The sequence below is a fragment of the Pezoporus wallicus genome, unplaced genomic scaffold (genome assembly GCF_028554395.1).
Source record: "Pezoporus wallicus isolate ANWC-B61680 ecotype Strahan unplaced genomic scaffold, APGP_CSIRO_Pwel_v1 contig_6672, whole genome shotgun sequence".
Lineage (NCBI taxonomy): Eukaryota > Metazoa > Chordata > Aves > Psittaciformes > Psittacidae > Pezoporus > Pezoporus wallicus.
The window spans coordinates 294,307-307,822 of NW_026641070.1; the positions used below are offsets into that span (position 1 = coordinate 294,307).

Here is a 13,516-nt window from a genome sequence, read left to right on the forward strand (position 1 = left end):
AATTTAATAGATATTTGAAACTGTACTTCCTCTTGCCATGGGGGGGGATGGTATGGGCATACTTTACTTTGTTATTATGTCTGGCTTGCATTACATTCTCACATTTACCCTTAAAGTAGTTCTTAAAACAGGAAAAAAAAAAGGCATTTGAAAAATGGTTTATTTGTGCATCTTCAGTATTTCTTATGTCACTGTAACCATGAATACAGTATTATTAACACCTATGAAAAAAATGAGGAAAATATCAACTTTAACATGGCATAGAGTGTTTCTTGCTGATAACAATATGACACAACTTCAGGCATTGATGTTTGTGGCTACCATGGCTGTCTTACTTACTGGCTCCTCAGTATATGGTGGCTTTCAGTCTGAAAAGGAAGCAGATAGCAGTACTTCTGCTTCATGAACTAATTTAAGAGTGTTAGTAAACTTCCCCTTTACTTGCTATAATGGCAGAGATAGCTTGCTCACAGGAAAATAACTTTCGCACGGCAGTATTATAATGAAAGTAGATATTTTAACCTCCTTTGTTGAGAGGTAGTGAAAATGTTAGTTACACAAAAAAAAAGTCTGTTTGGATTACAAATGCATGTATGAAACTGACCAGCTGTGATTACTGACAATTACAGGATATTATTTAATTTGATTCTTAATAAGCATCCTTTACCTTTGCACAGTTGTTTTAGGGATTCTCCAGATGTGGACTCCAGGTGAGGGTTAGACAAAGAATTTTCTTCTGCAACCTCCACCCTTTTGAGGAAGTGGGTGAAAAAAATTGAGAAAGGTAGTATTCCCTAAAAGGCAAGGAAAAGCTTATTTCATACAGTGAATGAAAAATACTTTATGAGTGATGCTGAAATTCAGTTATGTCATATAGTCTCTTAGGAAGATAGGTGAAGTTTAGACTCATGTAAAGCTAAAAGTTAATTAGCTGTGGGCTGTAGTAGTGACCTGTGTGGGAGGAGGCTGTGCACCACCATATAACACTCACAAACAGCTTCCTCCAAAGCTGGTATAAACATTTTCTAACATGCTAAAAGTTCTAACAGTCAGGGGGGCATGAAGTGCGTGTTCTTAAACATATTTGAGAAAGTGACAACTGCTTTGGGCCAGAGATGCGTCTGGAGATATGCTGCTGGAGATGCTGTTGCAGGGATTGTTGGAGAGACACTCCTGGAAAGTGGTCCTTCATGCCAAAGGGGTAGTACTTCTAGTGGAACTATGACCTGTGGGTAACTCATACTGACGTGAGAATACCTTAGAGGTGTTGGTGGCCTGTGAAAGACCTGTTTTGTAGTAGTGGAACATCTCTGAGCAGCTGTAGCCCATGGGTGACCCACGCTGGAGCCCGAACAATAAGAAACAGAGCAATGTGAAAACTTGAAGAAGTAAAAATCAGGAGAGAAAATGAGTACGATGTTAAGTACAGCAGAGAAAAGCAAGCAAACAAACAAAAAAAACGAAAAACCGAAATTAGAGCACATGACCCCAACCTCCTATGCTGCTTCTCACCTCAGTAGTGAAACTAAGATGGACACAATAAAGTTGAGAGAAGGAAAGGGGGAGGATAGGTGTGCTACTGAAGCTGAGCCTGGGCAGAGGGAAGGAAAGCTGTTTACTTGAGTGCTTGTGTCCTCTTTCTTGTTAACTCCTGAATAGGTGATCAGGGTTTGTGTTAATTGGTAATAAATTAAATTAAGCATAATTAAGTAGAAATTCCCTAAGACAAAACTGGTTTGTCCGCAGCAATCTATTGAGCCCGTTGCTATCATGTGATTGTGAACGGTTTATCTCATGACCAAAACTGCCATTTGAGCAAGTAGTCCTCCCCACGAGATGGATTAATGCCTAAATGTGACAGAAGCTATACTTGTAGGTATATGACAGTCATGTGACTGGATGTGCTGCCATCCTCACCTAGTCAGCTGTAAAGTCATTATACAATTAAAAAAAAAAATTTTTTTCATAAAATACTACTTGCCTGGTAGAGCATTTGATAGAGAAAAGGCTATTGGTCCCAATAAAAGAGAGCAGTATGGGTCAGCTGAATTGACCTGGCAGACTGTATACAGTCTGCAGGTTGCACTCATGAAGAACTGTGACTGTGTGAAATCCTTGAACTATGGTTTCTTCATTATCCTTCCATAAGCGCAGAACAGTTTTCTGCCATGATTAGAAATGTAAGCATGAACAAGTTTCACACTGCAGCTGGCTGATACTGAGGTCCTGTTGAAAACTTAATCACAAAGTCCTGTTTATTTGAACAAAGGGAAGTGGTTTGTTTAGACTATATGAAGTATTTAACATGTAACAGGTCTGGGTATTGTATGTAAGGCTGTAAAGTAAAATTAAATATAACCATGATTCTGTTTACACTTGTCTTAAAACAGGTTAGCAAGCCAGAAACATTAAGTTTGAAAATCTGCCAGGAATAAAGTCTAAATACCTCCTACCCCTTTTTTAGTTACTGTGCCATTCTGCCTTTCTTAATTAAGAGCCAAATGGCAGGTAGTTTTCATGGTGTTACTTGTTCGTATCTACGTGCAATGGTCCCCTGAAACTAATTCTTGAAAAAACAAACTGAACAAACTAAGCTTTTGAACATGCCACTTACACATGAAAAATTGCTTATATTTAATGTTTTTTAATGTAGATTTATTTTATTGTAGTGTAAAACATAGTTGATATTGCACACAAACTTCTATAACTTTCCCTGTAAATATTTTTTTTTAAAGTTGGCATTTACTAGCTGACTGCAAAATGAAATGTAGAAATAACAAATTTGAGACGCAATCAACATGCATGATACCAAAAGTCAGTAAGTACTAAAAAATGCCTGTTATAAGGAAGTGATTACAAATAGCAAAGCCAAAGGGAAAATAAATCCATGGGCTTATAATGAATTATATTATTTTTCTCTTTAAATGTTGTTTGCAGTCTTTTAACTGTTCTTGTATCACATCAGGCTTATGAATTCTTGGAAGTTATTGGTAAAAATAATCGTTGTCAACTGTAAATACCAAAATAGTCTTGAGGGTACATTGTTACCACTTCGTGTTCTCCAACATGATAAATTAAATATTTGTATAACATTATTTGGATTTATATGATTATCTATAATTTCCTTGGCTTCTAATGAGAAACTTCCAATGAGAAACAAAACTTCCATATTTAATAAGTAAAATAGACGGTAGGTATAGTATCCTGTCATTAAAGAAGGCAACTGAAACACCCACTGATCCTGTCATACCTAAGGATGTGCTTCCAAAGTCAGTTGCCCTCCTAACTGCCATGGCACTCCCGTGAATATATGTCACAGCCCAAGACCACAGTGCAGCTGACAGCCATGAAAGCATGATAATACAGGAGCAGTGCAAGTAAAAGGAAAAAAAATCAATTAAGCTCTGTCCTACAAGAAACAAAAAGCATTTTTTAGTGGTCTGTTCATTTGTTCATTTCCTAGATGATAACTGTCCTTTGGATTCTGTTCATTTCCAAGGTGATAACTGTCCTTTGGATTCTGTTCATTTCCTAGATGATAACTGTCCTTTGGATTCATGGCATCTTTTTTTTCTTTTTTTCTTTTTTCTCTTTTTCTGCAGCTGTTCCACGCACAAGTGATACCCAGTGTAGTTCAGTTCCAGAGCCTAGGTATGGAAGAAGAATCGGCTCTGAGTTTTCAGCAGGTTCTGTTGTTCGATTTGAGTGTAGTCCTGGCTATCTGCTACAAGGCTCAAAAGCCATCCGATGTCAGTCTGTACCTAATGCTTTAGCTCAGTGGAATGACACAGTACCAAGCTGTGTAGGTAAGCAGTTGCATTTAAGTCATCTGTCCTGTCACACATGTCTCTCAAGCAGAATTCAGGAACTGTTTCAGAAAATAGTATTCAACGCATATATTCGCTCTTCTTTGATTAATGTCAGTCATGCCGAATTTAAAAGAGCAGTCTTCCATATAAGAAAGTAATTGAGTACCAGCTGGCTGGTAGGCAGTATAGTTTTTTGTATAATGACTTAGATTACATGAACAAGTGTGATGCACATTTTCTTGAACATTCATTATTTTCATGACTCACCTACAACTTGAAATACAGGACAGATTTTAATTCTCAAGAAGTGTCTTTATGTTTTCTTATACATTACTTGTATATTTCTGTCACTCACAGAATGATGGATTTCTTTTTCAAGTAGAAGCATAGTGTACATTGTTAAGTGTAGCTATGATTCTTCAGTCTGTTGATAGGCCTGTAGTAGTATAATATTTAGCACTTCAAGTTTTTGGGGTTTTGGTTTTGTTTGTTTGTTTGTTTGTCTTTTTTTGTAAATGTTGCAATGTTTTCTTGCCTCCCTCCTTGGATTTAGCCAAAAGTCATAGGACTTTATAATTAGAGTGGTCTAAAAAGAAATGTAGAAGTCCTATTTTCTGTGTATTTTGGTTTTTGTTTAGTTCTTTTTTCTTGAACCTTAAGGAAGCAATTGCATATAGAGTAAGAATATTTAATATGCCACACTGCTTTACCAACTAGATCCAATACTGGAACTTAAGCTGTGGGAAAGATTGCATGATTTCTGTCAATCATGACTGTCTTTAATGTTATGTCTTTACAGTTTTTTGTTACTCTCAGGTAAGACATGATTAGGCTGTGCTGCTAGGCTGCACACACTCAAAATGAAGTTCACTTCTGAATTGTTTATTCATGAAGGTTGTATTTTAAGCTTGATATCATTAATGTATTTTAGATAACATTGCTTTCTAAGTTCAGAGCATTGCTTTATGTCTATTTGTTTATGCTACAAGAGGTTATAGTTATCTTAGTAAAATTATTACTCCATTTCTGTTCTCTGAAGTGGTTTAGGTTTTGTAATAATGCATGATAATACTTTCTTTCAGTGCCATGCAGTGGGAATTTTACTGAGCGGAGAGGTACTATTCTTTCACCAGGTTACCCTGAACCTTATGGTAACAGCTTGAATTGTGTGTGGAAAATCATAGTGACTGAGGGATCAGGTATTCAGGCAAGTCTCTATTCTGTCAAGCATGGAATATTAAATACTTTGTGGTTCAGTTTGAAAAGTAATTGTTTATTTCTCTAGAAGAATCAGAAATCAGTAAGGTAATTTGGGGGGGTACTTGAAATATTTGTATTTTGTTTTTCTCAATATTGTTCTTTGGGTAGCTTTATTCTATGTTACTTTGTATTTACATGGGAGTAGGAATGAGAAGTGGTTAACAAGTAGCTTTCTCTTCTAACTGTGTAGAATATTGAAAGCAGGTCCTGATCCTTCAATCTGGTATGCAAATGCCAACCTTTTCTATGTGCTAGGATATCACTGAGGCAACTCTTGACTATCTGCTCATTTACACTTTGCATAATTATTTATGGAACATACATGAAAAATTCTTTTTTCTTACCTGATATATTTACTAAAAGTTAAAATGGTTTAAAAACTGAACATTAACGTTTTATTTACATTTCTTAACTCAGGTGTTTTTTGTTTGGATATGTATATTTTCTTAGGGGCATGTTCTTTTTTTCTTTTTTTTTTTTATTTTCTAGAACTAGTTGGTTAAAAACTTGTGTGGTGGTGTTTTACAGATCCAGGTCATCAGCTTTGCCACTGAACATAATTGGGATTCTCTTGAAATATATGATGGTGGAGATATGACAGCACCGCGTCTTGGGAGCTTTTCAGGTGAGTCTATGCCATGATTTAAGGACCCAGTTCTATATATAACTGAGAGAACGTGTCTTTGCTCACATACATAGACAAGGAGTATATTTGTATTGTGTTGTTTGCGGTATCATTATGAAATGTTCTCATTATTGAGGGATTTTCAGGTGCTGTAAATGTATCAATGTTTAAATTCAGAAAGAAATTTTCAGAAGAAAATCTGATACTGAAATATTTATCTTTGACTAGTGGGATAGAGGTGATTTAAAAAAAAATTCTTTCTTTTATCTTACTTACCCCTCCCATAGAGAACATATAGTGATATAAATCGGTAGTGATGTTCAAGGATGTCCTTTGATACATTTGACTTAGTTTATCCTTGTTAGCCTCCCTTTCTCAGCAAAGAGATGAAGCATTCAGTATTCATCCAAACTCACCAGACCTCAGAGACCAAAACAAATTACTACAAGTAGGAGATAACAAACCATGTAATTTGTTGTTTCACAAGTATATCAGGGATGTATAGCTTTATTCCTCTTTATAAACCATTTTTTTTATAGAAAGTGCATGTTATATAAACCAAAGCAAGAGAAAGAGATGCCTCATATAAGATTAAGTTATGAATAATATTCCAGAGTCATGAACTCTGTCATAGCCTGATCTGATTATGGTATAGCTAAAGTATTTAGTGGCATTTTGACTCTCTGTTGACTTCATGAACTTTTAAAATACAGATGTATATTTGATTCTGTAAAGAAATGAATGACCAACTGAAAAAATAATCTGATATTATTGATTTGGATACTGAACTAAATAATCTGTGTTGTATGTTAACTCTTAAACAGCTGAGCCCCACCCAGCTGCGTGCTCACTCCCACACAGTGGAATGTGGGAGAGAATTGGAAGGGTAAAAATGAGACATCTTGTGGGTTGAGATGTAATAGGTAAAGCAAAAGCTGTGCACACAAGCAAAGTAAAACAAGGAATTCATTCACCACTTCCCATGAGCAGTCAGGTGTTCAGCTATCTCCAGGAAAGCAGGGCTCCATCATGGGTAATGGTTGCTTGGGAAGGGAAATACCATAGCTACCAGCATTCCCCCTTCCTCTTTTGGTCCTCAGCTGTTCTTGTTGAGCTCAACATCATATGGTATGGAGTGACCCTTGGGTCAGTTGTGTCAGTCTCCCAGCTTCTTGCCCACCCCTACCCCACTCGCTGTTGGGATGGGGTGAGAAACAGGAAAGGTCTTGATGCTGTGCAAGGCCTTGACTGCTTAGCAGTAATTAGAACATCCCTGTGTTATCAACACTGGTTTGGTCACAGATCCAGAACATAGTCCCATACCAGATACTATGAAGAAATCTAACTGTCCCAGCTGGACCCCATACAAAAGGCTATATTAAAATGCACCTATAAAAAGGAAGCTTAATTATATTAAATGCTAGTAACTATGCTGCATTTTGGCAATAAGGAAGAAAGAGACTATTCAATGTAGTGAGCTTTTACAAGTGAAATATGTAGCAAATATATTAGATCCATTGGATAAAGAACTGATTAAATGATCCATTTAACAATATTCCATTTAGCAATGCTCAAGACTCAAAACACTTTATTCTATACTAAAAGTGTCTTTTTGCTTTATTTTAAAAGCCTTACTTATTTCAAGGGAAACTGAAAAAGACAGGTTTTTGTATTAGTATATTTCATGGAAGATAGAGTAGCACAGCTTTACTCTGTATTTACCTGTTTTGTGTAATGAATGTCAGACTTAAAATGAATTATTTTGTTTATAGGAATGGCCTAATGAAGAATATTTAAACATGACATGAAATCTTGTTCTCAAAACTGAAGCAGTAATGTGACATTGAAACTGAATTCCAGGCATAATTTCCTAAGTGGTTTAGAAGGCATCATTTCTCTCTTACTATATCTTACATAATAACCATTGTCTTCTGATTCACTTTCTGTGAATTCGTGTCTTTTAAATATGCATTCAACATACACAGACGTAAAACTAATTGCTAATAACTTTAATAAGTTTGAGCTGCGAAACTGTGTCACAAAGTTTCTTTGGAAAGTTTAATTCACTGGAGTCTCTTTCTTAAGGAAGACTTTACAAGGAGGGATAACTACACCATTTCTCTGTGTCAGGGCACAGCTATTTTAGGGGAAAGTGATAGGGGCTTCATAAATAAAGCTAAAAAAAAATTAAATCCTGAGACTATGTGTTAACAGACATAAAGATACTTTGTGTTGCTGTCTTCCTGGTGGTGGAATACATGGATTTTTGTCCAACAATCTTAGAAGGAAGCTTCTGTGGATAGAACTGATATGTTGAATGCCAAGAGGGATTTCCTCCAAGTGTGCACTTGTGGCATGTGATGGAAAAGTGAATCCATTATTTTCCTGTGCCTGATACTGATAGGTGAAGCCTCTTGGTGGGCAAAATGTTTTTTTTCAAGATACAGTTTTCCAGATGATGGTAGGCAGTGTCAAGAGACATTCACACTAATTGGAAATGTATTAATTTTTTTTGCTATCAATATTATTGGTTCATCAAAGTAGTGCTTGTGGCTCATGGGGAAATGAAAATAACCTTGCCTTTGAAAGACAACTATCAAAATAATTCCTCAGTCTTTTACAACAGTTGCTGTACCATTTACAGAACGTATATTAGGTATAGCAGAATTTTGATTAATTCAGTTGCCTTACCAAATGCTTGAATGAAACTTTTACAGTGATAGACATGTTTCCAACTTTACATAATAATGTTATACCTGCAATGTTTTAATAAAGTGAAAGGCTATTTTCACAGTTGAACATCAACTCTTAATTCTCTCAGTTGGGAAAGTCACAGTTTTTACAAACTTTCTGTAGTCAGAATTAAAAAAAAAAAAAAGCCATAACTAGAAAATTAGAATTTATTTTTCTCCTGCAGAGCTACTATAAATCTCATATTTTCCTCTTCCGTTTACTACATCTGGTCTTCCATGCTTATCCTTAACAGCTGCAATCTCATATGTTCCTCTTCCTCAATCCAGTATAGGCATCTTCCCTCCAAGAATATTTTTATCTTCTAAAGTCTGAATTCGTTATAAGACTATAAAGTTGTCAAGTGAATTTAGAAAGACTTTAGTCTCATAGCTTACTAATGGTAGTTCGTACATGAAGCCTGTCCACTAAGCCAAAACTGCAGAAAGACCTGTAAAACATGGATAACTATTTTCTATATCCCATGGTATGCATTGTGTGATATGAATGCCCTGTATGTCTGTGAATTTCCATCTTTGGAGCTTCTTTATCAGACAGTAAAATCTTCCTTAAGGCCAATTTGTCATCTTTTAGCTCCTTACCATGTATATCAAGATTTTGCTTAATACAGTTTTAGATTTAAAAGTATTTGCCATTTCCTAGTTTAGACTGTAGATTTAGTAGGATAATTCTTTTGAGCATTTCTTTTTAAGGCCAAGTTTCAAGCTTACCTAGGCTGCTCAACAGTTACTATAGAAACAGCAAATGCCCCACAGGAAATGGAAATATTTCTTATGCAGTCACTGTTGAAGTTCATTAGCTACTTGATACTGTCTTTGAGGGTAATCATAGAAAATTATGCAATTTTTTGCCTCAGTAGAAGTTTCAGCTTTAGACTGTGGGATGTTTTGTCGTAGTTGTGTGGCAACAGAAAATGTAGTGTCCGACTTAGCAATTCTAGTGGCAAAGAGTGCATCCAGGGTTAGTGCTAAGCTTCTTGTGTAGCACTCGATTTTATTATAGTTTTTTATTATAGTGGAGCAGACACAGATGAAAACTCTGGACTGATCTATACTGCAGGTTTTTACACGTGGAAGAAAGGTCAAATACAGTTGAACTTGTTCCATAATCAATCCTTTACTTACCTGTTTATGCATCTTTTTGCTATCCAAGTCAATAAAGTTTCATCTGAACATGATGTTATCTTGTTTGATTGTACTTACCTAGCCTCTTAGTATCGTGACTGGTAATCAGAATTTTCTTGCAGCTTCAGTAGAAAACAAGGCAGAATGTTTGAGATTTCCATGCTCATAATGAGAAATAAGCCTGTCTGATTCAGTCCTGGTTACGTCTTTTCAGTATAAACTCTTGATAGATCAGTATGCTACAATTTATTCCATAACTTTTCTTTTTCTTCAGGTACAACTGTGCCAGCATTGTTAAATAGCACCTCCAATCAACTTTACCTGCATTTTCACTCTGACATTAGTGTGGCAGCAGCTGGTTTTCACCTGGAATACAAAAGTAAGACTGCTTCTCCTTGGAAACTTTCTCAGGTTTTTCCTGCATATGGAAAAGGAAACAGGGACTTTATTTTGTTCTTTTGGTTTTGTTTTGCTTGTTATTCCCTGACTACCAAAGTCTACTCAGCATGAACGTGATATAAGTGATATCCGTTAAACTGAAACTTTACATTAAATGACTTTCGAAATTGCTGAAAACCAACATTCCCAATTTAGCAGTATATTACAGATCAACCTGGCAATTCAGAACAACATTTTAAAAATGTGGGGTTTCAAAATGGAGAGGAAAGTGTTCAATTTATTTCAACTTAGTTCTGAAATTTAGGTAACAAAAAAAGTGAGAATTAGTTTCACTGCTTGGAAATAGATAAAACCAGAACAGGTAGCACATTCTTTTCCTATTTATATGTGCATATATTTATTCCTTGCTGTTATTCCCTGGCCTTCAAATTATTTTACCTCAAAAAAATGCTGTAATTAAACAAACAAAAAAAAAACAAACAAAAAACAAACAAAAAAAAAAGCAAAAAACCCACCACCATTATAATCCTAGAGCTACAAGAAGGCACTACCTTTCTCTTGGTAAATCATTGGTGGTATGAGCAGAATAACCTCTGAAGTTTAATGGCAAATTCTGCTATATATCAACTTTTGATATGTTTTATCTGTTTTGATATGTTTTATGAGCAGCTTGGTGCTAAAATACAGTTGTTCGGTGTTATAAGCATCAATAGATCACATCACATAATCATTTTAATGCAAACAAGCATATCTGTGTGCTTTAAATACTATAGAATAATAGTAAATTTAGCACATGTGCTTACAAAGAATTGCTTTTAACTGGAAGTAGTTATCAGTAAGAATATTCTAGTCTTGAAAAAAATGATGTGATGATGAGTTAGTCTGATGAAAGCTTTGATGAAGGTCACAAAGTAAATCCTCCTATTTTTTAATATGAACATACTCTTATTTTCTCACAAAGGGCACTCAGTTTTATTGAAAGTTTAGATTGCTTTCATATTACATGCATTCCAACATTAATGTCTAAAACTGTTATTGTTGTTATTCATCTTTTTAAGAATTACGAACAATTAAAGACATGGATGATCCTAATAAACTCTATTTAGGATTAAGATTAAAAAATTGTAAATAAGATATAAATATATGCAGAATTTTGGAAGACTCAGTTTTCATCTCATAATACATATTTAAATTAGACATAATTGACAGGATAGTCTTATGTTTTAATTTCCTTATTATTTCAAGCATATATATGTGGTAGTTTTTTTTAATACAGGCATTCTAACGGTGATGTAGAATGAATATATTACTTCTGCAGGAATCTTTTTAGAATCTACTATTTTGACAAAGTTCTCCATGTTTGGTTGGTTTTGTCTGGTTGGTTGTTGGTTTGTTTTTTTTTTTTTGTCTGAGGAGCGCTGCCCCCCAGTGAGTTAGCCCATTTTCCTTTCCCCTGAATCTGCAGTGAATGTGTAATTCCATAAGAAGTATAAAGAAGTAAAGATTTGTTCTAGGAGGTAGCTTTACAATGAGCATTTTGAAGTTTTTACCTTTTACTGTGTGGGCTTTATTATCCCTGTGACTCCTGAAAAAAAAAAAAAAAAAAAATTGTTCTGTTAACAAGTAAAAAGTGTTTGGGAGCATGCAATGTCACTTGGAGTTATGCTTTGCTTTGTCTCCTAATTGCCAGTCCCACACCTGTGCTCTGTTAAAGCATCTGTTGACTTCAATGGTGCCAGTATTTCAAGGCCAGGTTTTCTTAGGAGTGCAGCTCAGTACAGGTCAAGGTAGCAACACTGAACACTCAGAGCCTAGTTAACTATTCTGTTGATAGTCTGGCAGGAAAGAATAATTTCCCTTGTTATCTGGCTCTATGGTCTCTGCAGGACTAACAGTAGTACAGTACCTCTCTGTGTCGCTGAATACAGAAGCTGAGCAAATCCCCACAGCAAGAATTTACTGTTTTATATTAAGCAGTCACCTTTTTAGATCAAATAAGAAGCAGAGAAGGAAATACTTTTCTGTGTAAGAAGATTCAGATATTGCTAGTGTTCAATTATGAATTCTGAAGCCTGTGACCATTTGGTCACCTACTCTTCGAAGCAGCATTGGAAAAATAAATTCAGAAGTCAGTCTAATATTTGGAATAAAAAGTCCTTTTCTTGAGGGGTTGACTTACTAAAGCAAACACAAAAATGTCTGGTGAAAAAACATTCAACATTAAATGCTAGATTAGAACCTCAGATACTTTTGGTAAAAGCAAAGGAAAAGGAGGGCTAGATTCATAGTCTTCCTAAATAAAATATTTTGCAGCTATAACATTCAGCTGCAGTAAGAGAGGCTTCAGTTCAACTCCTTCAACTTCTTGCAGAAATTTGAATGTCTAGGTAGTCGTAGTGGGGGTCTTCAATATCTGCTTTTAAGGCTGTTCTATTTAATAAGACAAACTTTGTAGCTGTAGCAGGATTTGTATCAGAATTCTGGACCCTGAAGTAAGAAAGGTCTTTTTCCCATTCATTACTTCTGCTGTTTATTGTAGCACTTTTATTTTATGTGGTCTCAACAGAAGAAAATTCAGTGATGTATGTTAAAAACAGTATTTCAAAGGTGACTGACAGATTTCCAGAAAGACATATATAACATCCATTCATTTAAACACGCTGGAGCACTTCCTCTATGAAGACAGGCTGAGAAAATTGGGGCTGTTCAACCTGGAGAAGAGAAGGCTGTGTGGAGACCTCATAGCAGCCTTCTAATATCTGAAGTGGGCCTATAAGGATGCCGGAGAGGGACTCCTCATCAAGGACTGTAGTGACAGGACAAGGGGTAATGGGTTCAAACTTAAACAGATTCAGGTCAGAAATAAGGGAGAAATTCTTTACTGTAAGGATGTTGAGGCACTGAACAGACTGCCCAAGGAAGTTGTGAATGTTCTATCCATGCCAGTGTTCAAGGTCAGGTTAGACAGGAGCTTGAGCAACCTGGTCTAGTTGGAGGTATCCCTGCCCATGGCAGCGGGTTTGGAACTAGACAATCTTAAGGTCCTTTCCAACCCTAACTGTTCTATGATTATATGGTTTCCACATCAGAAAACAAGCTCAGAGGTCCCAGTCAATTAGAGAGGAAGAGAAAGCATAAAATTGCTGGGCAATACTGTAAGAATAAATGAGAACTACTTTCAATATCAATTTGTTAAAACCCCCAACAGTATTATGCCATTTAATATAAGCTGGAAAAACTGTCCCTTAGTTTTGTAGAAGAAAAGAAATAACAATATAATCATGAAAGCAAAACAAAATTGCATATTCATGTATTTTAAAAATCTCCAGCATAACACTGCAGCAGTGTAGGTGAAGGAGATTAAGCATTTAATGTTGTTTTAATTATGGATAGATAGAAAATTCATGGAGAAGAAAGACTCAAAAAAAAAAATATATAGCAAGTCCTTAGAGAACAAAAATTCATGGGCACACTTCTTATTTCATTTCCAACTAAGTCATTTTTTTCTTGTTTAAAATTATTTTGCTATAGAAAATTGTTGGGTCTTC

General features: G+C 35.5%; 1 protein-coding gene across 1 annotated transcript in view; it reads left to right on the forward strand.

Annotated features, from left to right (window-relative positions):
- Positions 1–13,516, forward strand: part of LOC130606014 (CUB and sushi domain-containing protein 1) — a gene marked incomplete at its 5' end in the record, with an annotated part of 426,016 nt that overhangs the window by 264,318 nt on the left and 148,182 nt on the right. The window contains 4 exons of the mRNA XM_057421927.1: positions 3,603–3,806; positions 4,892–5,016; positions 5,598–5,694; positions 9,844–9,948. Of these exons, the coding sequence (XP_057277910.1) occupies positions 3,603–3,806; positions 4,892–5,016; positions 5,598–5,694; positions 9,844–9,948 (531 nt within the window). The remainder of the gene's footprint in view (positions 1–3,602; positions 3,807–4,891; positions 5,017–5,597; positions 5,695–9,843; positions 9,949–13,516) is intronic.